Raw genomic sequence first — 19,915 nt, 5'->3', positions numbered from 1 at the left:
AAGGAAGGTTGGGCAATCTACTTCCGTAGAGATACTGCCTCAGAAACCCAAGGAGGGATCCCTATGAATCAGAGATGACTCCATGGCACATAACACAACAACACCATATTTATTACTATGTGACATGGTCAAAACAATTAGATAGTCACTGAAACTAGAAAAAGAACCCGTGTGTACGAGGGTCAGAGAATAAAGGTCAGAGAGACATGAGATAAGGCTAAAAAGAAGAGTAGGTAAGGAAGCCACTGACATGTTTTTGGCAGAGAGTGACATGATCAGATCCATGTTTTTAAAAGATCACTCTGGCTTCTGAGTTAAGAATGGATTGATGGTGGCAGGAACCGAGTCAAGGAGAGAGGTGAGGAGGCTCTGGCTCAAATGGCTTGGAGAAGGAGAGTAAGGATGGAGTTGGAGAGAATGGATGGATTGGAGAGACCAGGGAGATAAAATCTACAGGACAAAGAATTTGACAGGACAACAGGGATAAGAGAGAAGGTGATATCAAGGTTTGCTTCTGGATTCTGGCTAGTATGATAGGACAGATTAGAGGGCTAGCAAACTATAGCCTATAGGCCCAATCCGGTCTGCTTGTTTTTGTACATGAAGTTTTATTGGCATACAACCACACACACACCCAGTCATTTATGTATTGTCTGGGCTGCTTTCATGCTACCACAACAGAGTTGAGTAATCAGGGCCAAGACTGTATGACCCACAAAGCCTAAAATATTTACTACCTGGCCCTTACAGGAAAAGTTTACCATCCACTGAAATAGATGACGATAATCTTTAACTAAAGTAGAAAATAAGGAGAGGTATAGAGAACAAGTTTAGAGACAGAGAAAAGATGACAAGTTCAGATTTGGAGTCTCTGAGATGTCCAAGTGGAACTGTCTAACAGGCTGTTATGAGTATGAGAAGAGAACTCTAGATGGGATAGGACAGTGTGGGAACCATAGGAGAAGATGAGATCAGGAGATGGAGTCAGGCAGAGGGTGTGGAGAAGACAAAAGGACCAGGAACTTGGAAGAAGTGTTAGGGAGTTCTAACATATAAAGGGGCCCTTGACCCTACTGAGTGTCCTCAGTGATGGGCAATGGGCTTGTGGGTGGGAAGCAGCAGGCAGCAAAGACAGTGTTCTGTGGAGTCCAGGGCCTCCCCACTGCATAGGCTTATAGGGCCCAGGATAGCCTGGGGGTGGTGCCCTAAAATTCTCAGTTGATGCTGTTGAATCTGTGTCCCAGGAAGGACTGTCTGACTCAAGGCTTGGGTAAATTGTGACTGATGGTAATATGATGGGAATCTTCACTTCTTCCTCTCTTGGTGACCATGCCTTCCTTTCCTTCCACAGCTGCGCCTGAACGGGGGCCGTAACCCCTACGAAGGCCGGGTGGAGGTGCTGGTGGAGAGAAATGGGTCCTTCGTATGGGGAACGGTGTGCGGAGAGAACTGGGGTATTGTGGAGGCCATGGTGGTCTGCCGGCAGCTGGGCCTGGGGTTTGCCAGCAATGCTTTCCAGGTGAGAGACCCCTGCCCCAACCCTACTCCCCACCCTTCATTCATTTTGATCCTGCCCACCTTTAATCAGTGCCATCTTCCATTAAACCCTCCCAAGCAAAGTGCCCTGGACTGGGAGTCAGGAAACCTTATTGTGGCCACAGCTCTGCTCCTTACAGCTCTGAGTCCTTGGGCAGGCCACGTCCCTTCTCTGGCCTCTATGATGGATGAGGGGGCTGGACTCTGGTCTCCTTGATCCACTCCAGTTCTACATGCAGGGCTGAGGGCTGATACTGGGGTGTCCTGATTTTAATTTTTTTTTTTCCCTTCACTGAATTAAAAATTTTTTTTTTGAACATGCAGTTGTCTCATGTACCCTTTTCTTTCTTTTTTGTCCCCCATACTCTATGTTCTCTACTACATTCGTGGATATATTTGCAACACGTGTAAGTGTATAGGTAGAGATTGCCTCTGTAAAACCTATATATTTTCATGGGTATAGTCCCATTTGCCTTCCCACCCCTGTTCAGCTCGAGTGTCTTATCTGTGTATCCACTACTAAATTATTGTTATTACTGTTATCACAGGATTGTATATGTAATAGTATTCACCTTTGTTGCCTTTAACTCTTTATGCTCCTCCCTATCTCTTCCACTGCCTTGATCATTTTTTGCTGACCTCCCCTTATTGTATATTGTCTTTCCCTTCACCCATGTTAATATATGTCTACCCTCTAGTTGGTGATTGTCTCTCCCTTACTCTCCCATCCCTGGTAACCCTCAAAGAACAATTCTTTCTGTGTGTAAACCTTTTCTTAATTTTTTACAGCAGAGGTCTCATACAGTAATTATCCTTTTTCTTTTTAATTGTAGTATATGTCACATATACCATTACATAACAAAAAAGTTTTCCCATTTTAACCATTTTTAAGTGTACGTATGTTACATTACTCACAGTTATCATGATGGGCAACCATCACCACTATCCATTTGCCAAAGTTTTTCATCACCTCAGACAGAAACTCAGTACTCATTAAACAGTAACTCCCATTTCTTCCTTCCTGCTATTCCCATTCCTCCCGGCCCCTGGTAACAACCAATAAACTTTTGTTTCTATGCATTTGCCTATTCTAGGTATTTCATATAAGTGGGATAATATATAGTTAACTTATTTCACTTAGCACAATGTTTTCAAGATTGATCTATTTTGTAGCATATTATCAGAATTTCATTTCTTTTTATGAGTGTATAATATTCTATTGTATGCATGTACCACATTTTATTTATCATTCATCCATTGGTGCACTCCTAGATTGTTTCTACTTTAGGCTATTATGAATAATCTGCAACGAACATTGATGTACAAGTATCTGTTTGAATCCCTGCTTTAAAAGTCTTTTGAGTATATACCTAGGATTGGAATTGTTAGGTAAGTGATGTAGTGGTTAAAACTTTAGGCTGCTGACCAAAACATCAGTGGTTCAAATCCACCAGCTGCTCAATGGGAGAAAGATGAGGCACTCTGCTTCTGTAAAATGTATAGTCTTGGAAACCCTAAAGGGTCAATATGAGTTGGAATCAACTTGATGGCATTGGATTTGATGTGGTTTTGGTTTGTAGTAATTCTAAGGAGCCCTGATGGCACAATGGTTAAGTGCTAGATTGCTAACCAAAATGTTGGAAGTTCAAACCCACCAGCCACTCCATAGGAGAAAGATGTGACAGTCTGCTTCCTTAAAGATTGCAGTCTTGGAAACCCTATGGGGTAGTCCTTCTCTGTCTTATAGGGTTACTATGAGTCAGAATGTGCTTACACAGTGGAGTTTGGGTTTGGGTGTAGTAATTCTATATTTAACTTTCTGAGAAGCCACCAAACTGTTTACCAGAGCAGCTGCACTATTTTACATTCCCACCAGCAATGCAGGAGGGTTCTAAAGTTTCCACATCCTTGCCAAACACTTGTTTTCTTTTTATGATAATAGCAATCCCAGTGGGTGTTAAGTGTCTCTCATTGTGGTTTTGATTTGCATTTCTTTAGTGATTAATGATGTTGAACATCTTTTCATGTGCTTATTGACCATTTGTATATTTTCTTTGGAGAAATGTCTATTCAAGTCTTTTGCCCATTTTTAAACTGAGTTGTCTTTTTGCTGTTGAGTTTTAGGAGTTCTTTATATATTTGAGATACCAAACCCTTGTCTCTTCACTTTTTTAAAAAAAGTCCTTTGATGAACAAAAATTTTTTATTTTGAGGAAGTCCATATTTTTCCTTTTGTTGCTTGTGCTTTGGGTGTCAAATCTAAGACACCATTGACAAATCCAACCTTTACACCTATATTTTCTTCTGAGAGTTACATGGTTCTAGCTTTCACATTTAGAATTCATTTTCATGTATGGTGTGAGGTATCGGTCCAATTACAGTGTTTTGCATGTGGAAATCCAGTTATCTAGCATCATTTGCTGAATAGACTATTCTTTTGCATTGAATGGGCTTGGCATAACTTGTCAAAAATCAACTAGTTGTTGATGTTTGGGGTTTTATTCTGGACTTCAAATTCTTTTCCATTGGTCTATATGTCTATGTTTATACTAGTACTACTATTTTGATTATTGAAGTACTATAGAATTTGGAAATTGGGAATGAGTTCTCCGACATTGTTCTTCCTTTTCAAGATTGCTTTGGCTGTTCGGGACCCTTTATAAATTTGAGGATCAGCTGTTCCATTTCTGCGAAAAGCCTCTTGGAATTTTGATAGGGATTGTGTTCAGTCTTTAGATTACTTTGGGTAGTGTCCTAGGCTGGGTTCTCTACCAAAGCAAAACAACAGTAAAGCTTAGAGAGAGAGATTGATCTCAAGGAAATGACTTACAGAATTGTAGAGGCTGGCAAGTTCCAATCTATGGGTCAGACTTCAGGCTGAAGACTTCTCCTGACTCAGGTAGCTGGAGGAGCCAATGAACCAAGATCAGCAGGCAATAAGCAGCAGGTTTTAGTCCAAAGAACCAGAGATCAGATCATGATGAGCCAGATGCAGGATCCAGATCAAGCAAAAAGCAAGAGAGCTTGACCAGAATGTCCATATATATTGGAAGCAGGCCACACCTCCAAGAAAACTCCCTTTAAATTGATTGGCTGCTCATAGCAGATCTCATCATGGAAGTGATTACATTATATCAGATTTCATCATGGAGATGACCACATCATACTACCAAACCACTGAGAATCATGGCCAAGCCAAGTTGACATAAAATCCTTAACTTTAATCACAGGTAATATTGACATCTTAATGACAGGAATTGTTCCAATCCATCATCATCAACTGTCTTCATATTTATTTAGGTGTTCTTTAATTTCTTTCAGAAATGTTTTAAAATTTTCAGTGTACAAGATTTTCATATCCCTGCTTAAATTTATTCCTTAAAAAAAAAAAAAAAAAAAACTTATTGTCATCGAGTTGATTCAACTTAAAGCAACCCCTCCTTTGTTTCTGTTACAGCCTCAGAAACCCAAGGAGGGGTCGTTATGAGTCGAGTTTGACTCAGTGGCAGTGAGTTTGATTTCATTTTATTTTTTTAATCTCTGTGGAAGTAGATTGCCCAATCTTCCTTCCAAGGAGTGGCTGGTGTGTTTGAACCACCAGCCTTCTGGTTAGCTGTCAAAATGGAATTGTTTCCTTAATTTCTTTTTCAGATTGTTCATTGCTGGTGTATAGAAATCCACCTGATTTTTATGTGTTGACCCTGTATCCTGCACCTTTGCTAAATTCATTTTATTAGCTTTAGAAGATTTTATTGTGGAATCTTAGTGATTTTCTATATACAGGATCATGTTGTCTATAAATAGATTTAGGTATACTTCTTTCTTTCCAATTTGGATACCTTTTCTTTCTTTGTCTTGTGTAACTGCTCTGGCTAGAACTTCTGTTGTTGTTGTTAAGTGCCGTAGAGTCATTTCTGACTCATAGTGACCCCATGCACAACAGAACGAAACACTGCCTGATCCGACGCCAGCCCCACAATCCCTGCTATACTTGAGCCCATCATTGCAGCCACCATGTCAATCCATCTCATTGAAGGCCTCCCCCTCTTTCGTCGGCCCTCCACCCTACCAAGCATGACATCCTTCTCCAGGGAATGGTCCCTTCTTACAACATGACCAAAATAGGTGAGACGACATTTGGCCATTCTTGCTTCCAAGGAGCATTCTGGCTGCACTTCCTCCAGGACAGATCTGTTAGTTCTTTTAGCAGTCCATGGTACTTTCAGCATTCTTCACCAGCACCACAACTCAAAAGCATCAACTCTTCTTTGGTCTTCCTTATTCATTGTCCAGCTCTCACATGCATACGAGGCGATTGGAAATATCATAGCTTGTGTCAGGCACACTTTAGTCCTCAAGGAGATATCATTGCTCCTCAGCACTTGATACAGTTCCTTCGCAGTTGACTTTCCCAATGCTACACGTCGTCTAATGTCCTGACTGCTGCTTCTGTTGGCATCGATTGTAGAACCAAGCAACGTGAATTCTTTGACAACCTCAATCTTCTCTCCATTTATTGTGATGCTGCTCATTGGTCCAGTTGTGAGGATTTTTGTTTTCTTTATATTGAGACGTAATCCATACTGCAGACTATATTCTTCAACCTTCATCAGTAGGTGCCTTAAGTCATCCTCACTTTCAGCAAGCAAAGTTGTATCGTCTGCTTATCTCAGGTTGTTAATGATTCTTCCTCCAATCCTGATACCACGTTTTTCTTCATATAGTCCAGCTTCTCGGATTATTTGCTCAGTATATAGATTGAGTAAGTGTGGAGAAAGGATACAACCCTGACGCACTCCCTTCTTGAATTTAAACCATGTAGTGTCCCCTTGTTCTGTTTGAACGACAGCCTCCTGGTCAAGGTACAGGTTCCTCATGAGTACAATCAAGTGCTCGGGAATTCCCATTCTTCTCAATGTTATCCATAATTTGTCATGATCCACACAATCAAATGCCTTTGCATAGTCAATAAAACACAAGGAAACATCTTTCTGGTATTCTTCGCCTTGAGCCAAGATCCATCGACAACAGCTATGATATCCCTTGTTCCACATCCTCTTCTGATTCTGGCTTGAACCTCTGGAAGTTCTCTGTCAATATACTGCTGCAAACATTTCTGAATTATCTTCAGTAAGATCTTACTTGCGTGCGATATTAATGATATTGTTCTATAATTTCCACATTCTGTGGGATCACCTTTCTTTGGAATGGGCATTGTACTAGAACTTCTAGTACAATGTTAAGAGCAACAGTGAAAGGGGCCATCTTTGTCTTATTCCTAATCTTAGAGGGAAAGATTTTAATCTCTCACCATTGACTATGATGTTTACTGTGGGGTTTTCATAAATGTTCTTTATCATGCTGAGGAATTTCCCTTCTATTCCTAGTTTGCTGGGGATTTTTATCATGAAAGGGTGCTGGATTGTGTCAAATGCCTTTTCTACATCAATTGATATGATCATGTGTTCATATCAATTAATGCAGCATATTACGTTGATTGATTTTCTTATATTGAACCACCCTTGCATTCCTGAGATAAATCAAACTTGGTTATGGCGTATAACCCTTTTAGTATGCTATTGGACTTATTTTCTAGGTTTTTTTGGTTTTTTTTTTTTTTTAGGAGTTTTGCATCCGTAATCATAAAGGAAAGAGCTCTGGTGGCGTAGTACTTAAGGCATTTGACTGCTAGAAGGCTGGCGGTTCAAACCCACCAGCCACTCCTCGGAAGGAAGGCTGGGCAATCTACTTCCATAGTGATACTGCCTCGGAAACCCAAGGAGGGGTTGCTGTGAGTTGGATCTGACTTTACAGCAATGAGTTTTTATAAGAATAATAAAGGATGTTGTTGTTGTTAGAGTCAGCTCTAACTCATAGCAATTCTATGTACAACAGAATGAAATGTTGCCCTGTCCTGCACTATCCTCACAATCATTGTTACATTGGAGCCCAATGTTGCACTACTGTGTCAATCCATCTCATTGAAGGTCTTTTTCTTTTTCACTGATTCTCTAATTTACCTAGCTTAATGTCCTTTTCTAGTGACTATTCCCTGCTGTTAATATATCCAAAGTATCCAAAGTAGGTGAGATGAAATCTCTCTATCCTTGCTTCTAAGGTGTGTTCTAGTTGTACTTCCTTCAAGACAGATTTGCTCATTCTTCTGGTAGTACATGGTATATTCAATATTCTTTAGCCACACCATAATTCAAAGGCATCAATTCTTCTGCAGTCTTCTTTTTTAATTGTCCTGCATATGAGGTGATTGAAAATGCCACCGCTTGAGTTGTTGTTGTTGTTAGGTGCCATTGAGTCAGCTCTGAGTCATAGTGACCCTATGTACAACAGAATAAACACTGTCCTAAGCCAGCCTCACAATCCTTCCTATACCTGAGCCCATTGTTGCGGCCACTGTGTCAGTCCATCTTGTTGAGCTGTATCTTAATCATCAAAGAGGCATCTTTGCTTTTTAATATTTTAAAGAGGTCTTTTGCAGTAGGATTTACTTAGTGCAACACATTTGATTTCTAGATGGCTGCTTCCATGGGCACTGATTGTGGATCCAAGTAAAATGAAATCTTTGAAATGTCAATATTTTCTCCATTTATTGTGATGTTGCTTATTGGTCCAGTTGTAGGGAATTTTATTTTCTTTATGTTCAGGTGTAATCCATACTGAAGGCTGCAATCCTTGATCTTCATCAGTAAGTGCTTTAAGTTGTCTTCATTTTTGGCAAGCAAGGTTGTGTCATCTGCATAATGTAGGTTGTTAATAAGTCTTTCTTCATTTCTGCTGCCTCTTCTTCATATAATCCAGCTTCTCAGATTTGCTTAGCATGCAGATTGACTAAGCATGGTGAAAGGATACAACCCTGTTGCATACCTTTTCTGATCTTAAACCATGCAGTATCCTGTTGTTCTGTCTGAACAACTGTCTCTTGATCTGTGTACAGATGTCTTTAGCTGCCTTTGGTATCTAGGTAATGCTAGCCTCTGAATGTGTTAGGAAATATTCCCTCCTCTTCTATTTTTTGGAACAGTTTGAGGAGGATTGGTGTTAATTCATCTTTTAATAGTTGGTTGTGAAGCCATCTGGTCTTGAACTTTTCTTATTGTGAGGTTTTATTACTGATTCAATCTACTCACTGTGTTGTGTCTGTTGAGATTTTCTATTTCCTGTTGAGTAAGTTAGATGGTTTATGTATTTCTAGGATTTTGTCGATTTCATCTAGATTATCTAAATTATTGGTGCAAAGTTGTCCATAGAATTGTCTCTTGATCCTTTTTATTTCTGTAGAGTCAGTAGTAATGTCCTTACTTTCATTTCTTGTTTTAGTTATCTGTGTCTTTTCTCTTTTTTTTCCTTGTCATTCTAGCTATTTTTTTTTATTAATCTTTTCAAAGAACCAACTTTTTGCCCTCAGTGATTCTCTCTGTTGTTTTTCTGTTCTCTATTTCCTTTCTCTCTACTCTTATCTCTGTTATTTCCTTTCTTCTGGTAGCTTTGAGCTCAGTTTGTTCTTGTTTTTCTAGATCCTGAAGGGGTAAAGTTTTATTTTTTGTGGGGGGGTGGAGTGTGGAGTTGCCTACACTGCTATCTTGCTCTGGTCTTCCCTGATATGCCTTGTGCAAATGGAATCAACTCAGTCCAAGGTCCAACAATCCCCTTATCTCTTCCCCTTGGAAGCCCCCTCTGGCCAGTTTCCCAGGTGGATGTTCATACTTCATGCATTCTCCCATTAATATGCTAATAAATCTCCAAGCCTTGTCTGGAGTCATTTTTACACTGGCTGCAATATGACCCCTTTTCCCCAAAGAGGGAGTAATTCATCTGAGAACAGCTGAACTCAGGTCTTGTTTTCACCCCATCACCCTCAGTCTCCAGGCAGCACAAGAATGGCAAGTAGGACTTTGGCTTTAAAAATAATTCCCTTTCTGGACCCTATACTGTAACAGATCAGGGAACCCTTAGGTGGAACATTGTTAAAAAGAGGCTGGGTGGGGTGGGAGAAGAAGCCCAGGAGGTAGGATGCTCAGGGACTATTCCTAACTACATTCCCACCAGCTAGGTGCATTATGATCTGGTGCAAAGACACCTCTCTTCTTTACTTCCATTTCTATCCCTATGAAATGGAATAATGAATAATATGAATAATTCCAAATCCTCAATATTTTGGCTCTGAACACTTCTGTTAAGCTTCTTACAGAATAAGAAAATGGTTGAGACCTCATCTTGTTGGCTAAACCTGACTCTAGCTCCTGTTCCCAGGTGGCCCTGCTTGGGGAAAGGTTTTCTTAGGAAGAGAAGAGATCCCTGTGATACTGATAACTCCGGCACTCTTGCTCAGCTTGTTTGTCTCCCGCAGGATGACCAGGGCCAGGTTGTTCTGAGGGGAGGAGAAGAAATGTTGAGTCCTAAACAGAGGCTCTAGGGCAGCTGGAAGGGCTTTCCTCTGTCTCCTGCCCCTCTCTGACTCTTTACTCCAGCACTCCAGAAAGCTTGTGATACAGCTGCCCACGTCTTCTGAGAACATAGCTTCCCAGGGCAATATAGTGTTTCTACAAATATGGTTTATGTCAAGCCAGGGCACTCTCTATTTCTCCAAGGAGAATGGAAAAACAGTACCACATTTCAGCAGAGCTGCTGTCCTGCTATTTTTGCTCCCTGTCAGCTCATTGCTAGGACACCTGGGCCTAAAGCTGATTCTAGATAGAGTGGGGTGGGGTGTGCAGTGTGAAGGAGAAAGTAGCCCTTCTTACCCTGGAAGCTAAGCCCACTTAAGCTTGATAATAACCATACATTGGGGTTGTGATATAGGCCTAAAGCTGACATCAGTCTCAAATCTCCCAATGATTACCAGCCTTGTCCTCACTTTAGGCTGCAGTTTCCTCATCTGGAGACTGAGGGGTTGGATGAGATACTTACAAAGCCTTCCTGTTTTGATCTTTCCTTTGGGGACCCTGGGAAGACTCCCCTGAACCCTAATCTTGCCTCAGGTCCTAAGCCTGCTAAACATCAGGAACACAGACACCTGTGTTCTTGTCCCAGCTCTGCATTTGATTTCCCCCACTCTGTTCCTTACATGTCTCTCCTAAAAAATTTGTGCAGTGTAAGAGTATGTCCTCACATATATAGCAGTGTTTCAAAGCCCCATAGATTTAAGAGGCCCAATAAATCTTAGTATCACAAACTTGGAGTCTCTTCACTTTCTGTGCAGAGTAATAATTCTAATAATTCTTTTCCCCAGAATTCAATCCAGAAGTTAGATTTTATGACATCTTTAATTATTGACATATGCAAATAGATTTCTTCTCATATGACAATTATTATCAATTGGTAGTGGCTTCCTGTAGTGTTGTGTTGAAGGATTCTGAGATCACATTCAGGATTTGAAGAGGCAATACTATGATCAATTAGCAATGTCTGCCCTGGGCTCAGGATGGAGGAAAAGCAGCATGAGTTGCAGGTGCCACGTTGGCATACAACATTGAACACTTGTTAACAACTTTAGTTGTCCTTTCCCAAGGGGGAGAATGGCAAAATCCAAGTGCTAGGGTCAGAAGACCTGAATCCTCACTCACTCTGCCATCAACTAACTGCATGACTCTGGTAAGTAGCTGTCAGGTCCTCAGTAGTCTCCATCTAAAAAATGGGGATCATAAAAGCTTGGGATTATGAAGCTTAAAGTTGATGAAATATGAGAAAGTGACAATTTATGGTGACATATTGGCTATTTTTTTGTTGATTTGTCTAGGAGACCTGGTACTGGCATGGGAATATCTACGCCAACAAAGTGGTCATGAGCGGAGTGAAGTGTTCGGGAACAGAGCTGTCCCTGGCGCATTGCCACCATGATGAGGATATAGCCTGTCCCCAGGGTGGGGCACAGTATGGGGCCGGAGTCGCCTGCTCAGAAAGTGAGAGCTCCCAGGGCACATATCCCACACTCCCCACCAAGATCCAGGAGAGAACCAGTTACTCCATGCAAGGCTCTGGGGCCTCAGCCATGAGCTGGCCAAAACAGAAAGGCAGAGATTAATTCTTGTTATGTGACAAGAGTCAGGGACAAAAGGGACTGCCCTCTCCCACAAACACCTCCAGCTACACAACCCTACCTGATAACACAGAGTAAAGGAAAGCAAGAGGGAAGGACTTGGGGGTCTGATAGCCTTAGGTTCAAATTCAAGGCCAGTATTTACTATTAAGTCATCTTACACAAATTAGATGACTGAGGACTCTGTTCTCATAAATTAAATGAAGATAATGTCTTCTTTAGTATGTTTCTGAGGTTGATAAAGCATATGAAGCATATGTAGGTGCTCAGTCAGTGTCAGCTGCCTTCCTTCTACCTGCTCTGTAGATCATTTCTTTTTTTCACACCCTGGGAGTAACGTAGCTTCCTGGTAATTCCATGAGAGTCTTAGGGATATTGAAAATATAGAAGGGGAAATCCCAGCCAAGATCCAGAATAACCAGCTCCTGAGGGCTCTCTTCCATGCCAAGAGAGAGAGAGAGGACCAGCTAGCCAACCCTGTGAGAGTGGTGCTCTTCCGAGCCTAAAATCCCACTCTCCCCACCTGTGACCTTATAAAGCCACAATTAGCTATCTCTGGCTATGGATCTGGGAGGTAGAACAGGCCTAGGAACTGGCCAGAGAAATTGAGACCAGACTTGCCACTATTAGTTGATATTGGGTTAGTTAACTGCTATGAACTACAGTTGGTCTTTGTTTTTTTGTTCTAGAAAACTGGAAATAAATGTAGCAATGAATACATGCAATATATACAGTATAAACAATACTGTCATTTACCACCATGGAGAGCTAGTGAGATTAAACTGAAGCTCAGTCAATTCAGTTCTCCCACCAATCCCTTTTAGACTCATTCAGTATTTCCTAACTCCTGTAGAGCAAGATTCTCAACTCCCAGTGTGAGTTTCTCTGCAGATGCCACAAGCTATCTCATCTTGTCTGAGAGGAGAGAAATAGTAAGATCACCACCATGGCCAGCCCTCCAAAGGGAGAGCACCAAGAGAGAATCAGGTGACATCAGAATCAGGGGCCTTTGCTTTATTGATGCATTTATATTTGCAATATCTTGTCCAAAAATAAATTAAGATAATATAAACTTAAATAAAGTTCAAGGTAGCATAAATTAAAAGTATATTTCAAAAATGTAGCTATTGAAAAAAAAGAGGTGGCTTAAAATAGAGCCAGGAGAGATGTTAATAAAAAATAAGTCCTGTAGAGTTCTATACACTTACTATGGGTAGGCTGTAAATTTAACAATGAGCTTCCTAGTAGCCAAAGGAAAAAGGTAAATGTGGTCATTAATATAATTTACACTATACATGAAATAGAAATAAACACATTAGTCGAGAGAAGTCTACTATTCAAAGGGTATTTCTATTTATGAGGACCTAGAATTATGAGGGGGAGCTCTGGTAGTGTAGTGCCTAAGACATTTGACTGCTAATCAGAAGGCTGGTGGTTCAAACCCACCCACTCCTCAGAAGGAAGGTTGGGCAATCTACTTCCGAATTATGAGGAGGAGTCCCTGGTAGTACAAATGGTTAAGCATTTGACTATTAACTGAAACGTTGGTAGTTCGAACCCACCTAGAAGCACTTCGGGACACAGACCTGATGATCTGTTTCCAAAAGGTCACAGTTTTGACCTGTGCAGAAGTTCTGTTCTATGTGTAGAATTGACATATGTGTAGAACTGACTCAATGACAAGTAACAACAGCAACAAAGGGTTATGAGCTGAGCAATACCCTTTGTATCCTCACGGTAGACCCAAAAATGAGTTTCATGGGGCCCTTGCTCAGAACACCTCTCAGCTTAGACTAAAGGCATCACTGAGAGTATTTCTTCAGGGGAGTGATAGCTAATTGGGCCAAGAACACAGCTCTTGACTTATATGGCTTAATACACATTTGAATACTTAGAGAATTAAAGTATATTTATCAGGCAGTCCTTCGTAATTTTTTTTCACTCAACCAATTATACAAGCCAGAAATCTGCATGTCCTCCTTCATCTCTCTTTCACTTCCTTATCATCCCCTGTATTCAATACTTCTTGATTTTTACCTTTCCATATTCTCTCAACTGCCTCTGCTTCCTTCCATCCCACTGCCACTGCCTGTGTCCAGTTGACCATCTTTTATACTGAAATTACTGCAAAGCGTCCTCATTGGGACCCCTTCCCAAGTGCTCCTTCAATTGCTTCCCTGCCAAATGTAAATGCTTATCTCCCACTCACACCATTGTTTTCTTCAAATCCCTTCTAAGGTTTCAGCCAGGCTCTTGTTGTCCAGCCTCATCTCATGCCATCTTCCACCCCTAACTCGTCCTCAGTGTTGCAACCACACTGGCCTTTTCTCCTTCCTCACGCATGTCTCCATCCTTCTTCATGCCTCAGAGTCCTGGTTAATGCTTAACCAAAAGAAAAAATACAAAATCCATTACTATCAAGTCAATTTCAACTCATGGTGACACCCTATAGAAGAGTAGGGTTTTCAAGGCTGTAAATCTTCATGGAAGCAGACTGCTACATCTTTCTCTCACAAGCAGCTGGTGGTTTCAAACTGCCAACCTTTTGGTTAGCAGCTGAGTACTTAACCACTGCACCACCAGGGCTCCTTAGGAAATGCTTAGTGTTAGCTATTTGCTCTTCAGAGAGCAACTGAAATACTACTTTGCCCAAGGAAATCTTTCCTGACCTGCCTAGACTGAGTCTTCATGTGATAATTCCCACCATACTCCATGTTTTTCCTTGAAACTCTTGTCACAATTATAATTAAGTAATTAATATGTGCTGTGTCTGTCTCTCCTATTAGGATATGTGATAGCCACACATTCCCTCTTTAGCACTATCCACACAGCCTAGCATAGTGTTCATCATAATACTTGATGGAGGGATTGACAGATAGATAGATAGATAGATGAATGTCTCAGAAGAGTTTTGGGTGAGTATTTTGAATGTTAGGGAGGTCAAGACTCTACTCTGGCAGATGCTAAGAGTGTAGCTCCTGTGTACCTGCTAAGCACAGACCATGCTACATTAGCATGTTCCTGAGCTGAAGATAGGGATGGCCTCCTCTCAGAAAGGGGAGGGACAAATGGAGACCTTTCTGTTCAGAGGTGAGCAGAGAGGCTGCCCACTGAGTACCAACCACTGCACAAACCAATAAATGAGACTCACAGAAAGCCCTCAAAAGTGTTTCTAGAACACACAGCTCTGAGCAATGCTGCATTCTGGCTTGTCCTCCAAGATGAAATATTTGCAGAACATCAGCAAATGGGAGCAGCGTGATTTATGCCTTCCATTCTCTACCCCACAACCCATCCGTGTGTCTCCTTTTATTGCTCTTCTGTTCCACACCTGTTTTTGTAGTAGATTTCCTGTCCAGAGGCTGCTGGTCCCCATAAGGTGCCAAAGAGCTCATAAATGTTTATGGAGAGCCTGTCATGCTCCATGTGCAGTGGATTAGTCTTCAGGGCTAGTTGGGGGCAGAGGACAGATACAAACATGCAGGGCACATGCTCTAGCCACTGGTCAATTTGAGGAAAGTAAAGCATACAGACAAGCTCACTTCAGAAATTTACAGACACCTTGTCAAAAGACAAAAGATCTTGTTTTAAATACGGAGGTTTGGTGGTGTAGTGGATGAGGCATTTGACTGCCAACCAGAAGGTTACCAGTTCAAACCCTCTAGCCACTCTGCAGAAGGAAGATGGGGCAATCTACTTTCATAAAGATTTACAGCCTCTGAAACCCAAGGGGGTTGCTATGAGTTGGAATCAACTTGTTGGCAGTGAGTTGTTTTGTTTTTTTGTTTTTAATGATCATGTGTATAAAACAGTGTTAACTAAAGTGTATTCCAAATGTTCAATGGAAACTCGCTTTTTAAGTGAAACTTACAGTGAATTCTTTTATAAAGAAATTAAGCCTCCTAATTCTATTGCTTAGTAAACATAAATTTTTAATAACATAGATTTGAATACTGATTAATATCAGTAGTTTTTTACCACCTGCCATATGCAATGCATTATTTGAGTAAATCAAACTTGTTTTAAAATATCTGAACCTGAAGAAAGCTCTCACATAGAGCAAGAATGTGGGTGGAAACTGAAGCAAACTTTTAGGAAGACAACTTGACAATAAGCATCAGAGCCTTAAAAATATGAAAACCATTGCCCAGCAATTTTACTTATAGAAATGTATTTTAAAGAAATAGAGTGATATACACAGATTTACTATAGGATGTTTATCTCAGCTATATCCACAACAACCAAAGTATCAAAAAACATGGAGTAGGGCTATGAATTAAATATTATATTGCCATTAAAAATTAATGGTATAATGAATATTTATTAATGTGGAAATATGTCATGATGTATTTTAAGGGAAATAGTATAAGCAGACTCTAAATCTACATGGAATATTATCTACAATAGAAAACATATTTATATAATTCTCAGGAGAATCAGACCAAGGTATCAACAGTGTTCTCTCTGAGTAGCACAATTACCTTGTCATTTTCACTTTTCATTATGGAAAATTTTATCTCACTTAAAAATAGAGAAATGTATCAACTCTCATGTACCCATCACCCAGATTATCAACATTTTGCCAACCTAGACTATTAATTGAAGAAGTATCAAAAAGGACTCTCAGAAAAGAGGAGTGATTCAGAGTAGGGGTTAAACAAAGAAGGTAACCTTGAGGACACCTTGAGCCAGTTCCAGAAAAAAAATGATAGGCAGCGATGAGGGTTTTGTCTTCTCAGGAATCAGAAATTAAATAGTTACAGGAATGGAGTCCCTTGTCTTGCTTGAACACCCTATCTGCCCCCTCCCCAGCTGCCCCTGACCTGGTCCTCAACGCTGAGATTGTCCAGCAGACCACCTACCTGGAAGACCGGCCCATGTTCATGCTCCAGTGTGCCATGGAGGAGAACTGCCTCTCAGCCTCAGCTGCCCAGACAAACCCCACCACGGGCTACCGCCGCCTTCTGCGCTTCTCCTCACAGATCCACAACAACGGCCAGTCTGACTTCCGACCTAAGAACGGCCGCCATGCATGGATCTGGCACGACTGTCACAGGTGAGTCCTCCTTCCACCACTTCCAAGCTCCCCAGCCTGACATCCAGCAGGACCCCAGAATGGGGGTTCAGAACCAACAGTCACTTAGAGAGAGCCAAGAGGCCATACGGTCCAGTGGACGGATTTTCCTAAATTGGAGTGAGTCCGTCCCTCACACTGGCCTGCCCCACCATTTTCCACTCCCAATTACCCTGGCCCACCTCACCTGCCCTGGGCCCTGTCCTTGCCTCCAATGCCCCTAACGTCAAGAAACTCACTTTGTTGTGAACACCCAGTGCCCCTTTCAATGACCTGCAGTCATTGTTTTCCAAGTTGTGCTCCACAGCAAGTGCTCTGCAGGGTGCTTTGGGGTTGTTCAATTGCTTGCCTCTAATTTTAAAATGTATTTTAAATAGCAGTATAAACTTTAAACATCCTGTAGGAAGACAGTGTGTGTGGAGGCAGGAGTGCTAGCCTCAGAGTCACAAGACCTGGTCTCTAAACGCAGCTCTAACCAGCTGCATGATGTTGGGCCAGCTGGGCCACATCACCCGGGATCTCTAATACCCCTCCCAGCTCTGTCAGTGTGTGGATCTGATCCCAGTGCTATAAATCCTGGGCAAGAACAGAGTGAAACCTACAGTCAGCCCACAGAAGCCACCCTGTATATCTCCCTCCCTTCACTTTTTTTTTTTTTTTCCTGGCCTTGACTGTTGATCTAATCCAGAGCCTATTACCCCTGCCTATTCACATTTTCCTGCTGAGACCTGAGCTGTGCAGGTAAAGGGAGCAGAAATAAGCATATGAAACAAAAAAAGGGGGGGGGGGAAAGGAGGGAGGCCTCTGCCATTCAGCCCAAAAGGAACGCCTCTGGAGAGTCCACAGATGTTGGCCTAGTCATTTCCCTTCTCCATGCCTCAGATGGCCCCACTAGAAAACAAAGCATTTCTTTGTACCAGAGGCTTCTGAAAATGAGGTCTACCAACCAGCAGTATCAGTCTCACCTGCGAGCTTGAGAAATGCTGAATCCAAGAGCCTGCTGCAGACCTACGAATGACAGTCTGTCTGCATTTTAATAGGATTCTCAGGTGACTGTGTACATGTTACAGTCTGAAGAGCTCTGGTCTAGATGACTTCTAGGCTTCCTTCCTGTTTCAAAATGTGGTGACCACTGTTAAGGGCAGAAGAACTAACAGTTACTGACCCCCTTCTAAGTGTAGTCACATCTCCTAGTCCTCATTTTATAGGTAAGGACATGGAGGCTCAGAGTTTTACCCAGGTAACACAAGAAGTCACAGAGCAGTGATCCCAACTTGGCCTGTCTCACTCCAAAGTACATTCTTTCTCTTATCTCTCCTAAATCTTAATCAGAAACCCATCTTTGGCTTCTTTTTGTTTCACAACTTTTGCCCCAGATGTATTTGTCACTTTTGGAATACAGTTGTTAAACTCATTTCAAAAGAAAGGACTATGACATAATTTAGGGTGCTGTTTTTCCTTTAGGAAATTTGGTGATGCAGTGGTTAAAACATTTGGCCACTAACCAGAAGTTTGGCAGTTTGAACCCACCAGCTACTCTCCAGGAGAAAAATGAGGCAGTCTGCTTCCATAAAGATTCACAGCCTTGGAAACCCTATGGAGCACTTATACTCTATCCTGTAGGGTCGCTAAGAGTTGGAATTGATTTGATGGCAGTGGGTGGGATTTTTCCCTTATAGTGATTATCTGCATTTTCTGAAAGTTCTAATTAGCCAAAGAATATTTGCATTTATATAGAAGCAAATTGGTCTTCTTCAGGATTTAAGTGAAAGAGTTAGCCATGACAATAGTGGTGCCTGATCTCCTTTAGAGAACATGGTGTGGAAGCCTTGGGTCTGCAGGGGCTGACACTGCCTGTGGGTCTGTAAGTAGAAAGTAATTGCATCTCTGCCCTACATATGGAGGTCCACACAGAGATTGCATGGTAGGTAGCTCCTTGGGACTTACACTTATATCCTTGCCAAGAAATTGGTCACTCCTCTAAGAATAGTCATATGGTGACATCATTGAAGTACTTCTTCTGGTCTAGAGCCCTGAGGACATTGACCCTCCACCCCCTTCCTGTGGTCTATTTCTTTGCTTTTAGTCAATGGCTTGGGAGAGATGAGTAGGAGGGAACATGCTGGCTAAGCTTATGTCTCTTCAGGCCTCCCCCTCTTGGTCCAACTCACTGAGAAACTATGGCCATAAGATCCAAGGGTAGGAGGACCACCTAGCCTCCAGAGCTTCAGGTGATTTCTCCAGGCTCTATGGAAGGACCTTTCAATGGGACTCCTGGCCCAAAACCTTTTGGGAGTCAGATGAGAGCTGGCCCTTCCTCCCCTCAAAAATAAAAATATATATTTATAGAGAGAATACTTAAAATTCTATTTCAGCAGACTCACAGACACTGTGAAGCCCATCTGTGGAGCCTAGATTGAGAACTGCTGGCTCAAATTAGTGTGAATGGGAAAATCTCTCATTTCCAATTTAGTTCATGCAACAATGAGGAACAGAGTTGTGTTCTTTGAAAGCTCTAAGATGAAAACATAGAATGACATCCTTGAGAGTTTCTTAGCCAACCAGAAATAGAGTAAAATGTCCTCAGAGTCATTGTCTTTCGTTTGCCCTTGGTTGATGATCTTGATGGTCCTCCTGCTTCTTTTGCCCAGGGGCTGGGGCACACTGTCACAGCCTTTGACAGGGGCCAGAAAAAGCAAGGTGCAGATCCTCACCAGGGTCCAGGCAGCCCTGCCCCTCCTGGCTTTCTGCCAGTGGGGCTCCAGAAGCTAAGTCCGTCCCTTCTTGGGAAGGCCTGAGTGAGAAGACAGAGCTGAAAAAGCACGGAGGTGGAGGCTCCAGCCCAAGGATAACAGCCTCCTGCCCAATCAGGGAAAGACGCTGGCACTGCTGCCAAGGGGGACTTGTGCTTGCTCTGCCCTGACTCCCCACATGCTGAGCAGCCCCCTTAGAGGCACAAAGTCCTCCAGATGTGATGTGGGCCTCTGTTAGCCAGCCAGTTTGAGGCCCTCATCACATCTGTGGAGCTTTGTGCCTCCCAAAGGGCTGCTAGCATGTAGGGATGTAGGACAGAGCAAGCAGAAGGGCCCTGCCCCTGTGTGCCAGCACCCCTTGGGACTGGAAACCAGCTTGATGTTCCCTGAAAGAACTCAAGAGGATGAAATAATTGCCTCAGCCTCAGCTGAGCACTAGCCAGAAACGTCCATTCTGGAGGAACTGGCAGGCATGTGCCTGGGTGTGGGATAACTTTT

General features: G+C 42.1%; 1 protein-coding gene across 1 annotated transcript in view; it reads left to right on the top strand.

Annotated features, from left to right (window-relative positions):
• LOXL2 (lysyl oxidase like 2) overlaps window positions 1-19,915 on the top strand; it is a 113,319-nt gene that overhangs the window by 71,826 nt on the left and 21,578 nt on the right. The window contains exons 7-9 of the mRNA XM_007950838.2: window positions 1,352-1,519; window positions 11,291-11,453; window positions 16,403-16,646. Of these exons, the coding sequence (XP_007949029.1) occupies window positions 1,352-1,519; window positions 11,291-11,453; window positions 16,403-16,646 (575 nt within the window). The remainder of the gene's footprint in view (window positions 1-1,351; window positions 1,520-11,290; window positions 11,454-16,402; window positions 16,647-19,915) is intronic.

The sequence above is a fragment of the Orycteropus afer genome, unplaced genomic scaffold (genome assembly GCF_000298275.1).
Source record: "Orycteropus afer afer isolate SDZICR_OR568_19922 unplaced genomic scaffold, OryAfe1.0 scaffold00289, whole genome shotgun sequence".
Lineage (NCBI taxonomy): Eukaryota > Metazoa > Chordata > Mammalia > Tubulidentata > Orycteropodidae > Orycteropus > Orycteropus afer.
The sequence above is the reverse complement of the archived record's forward strand: the minus strand, read 5'-3'. Positions and strand labels throughout refer to the sequence as shown.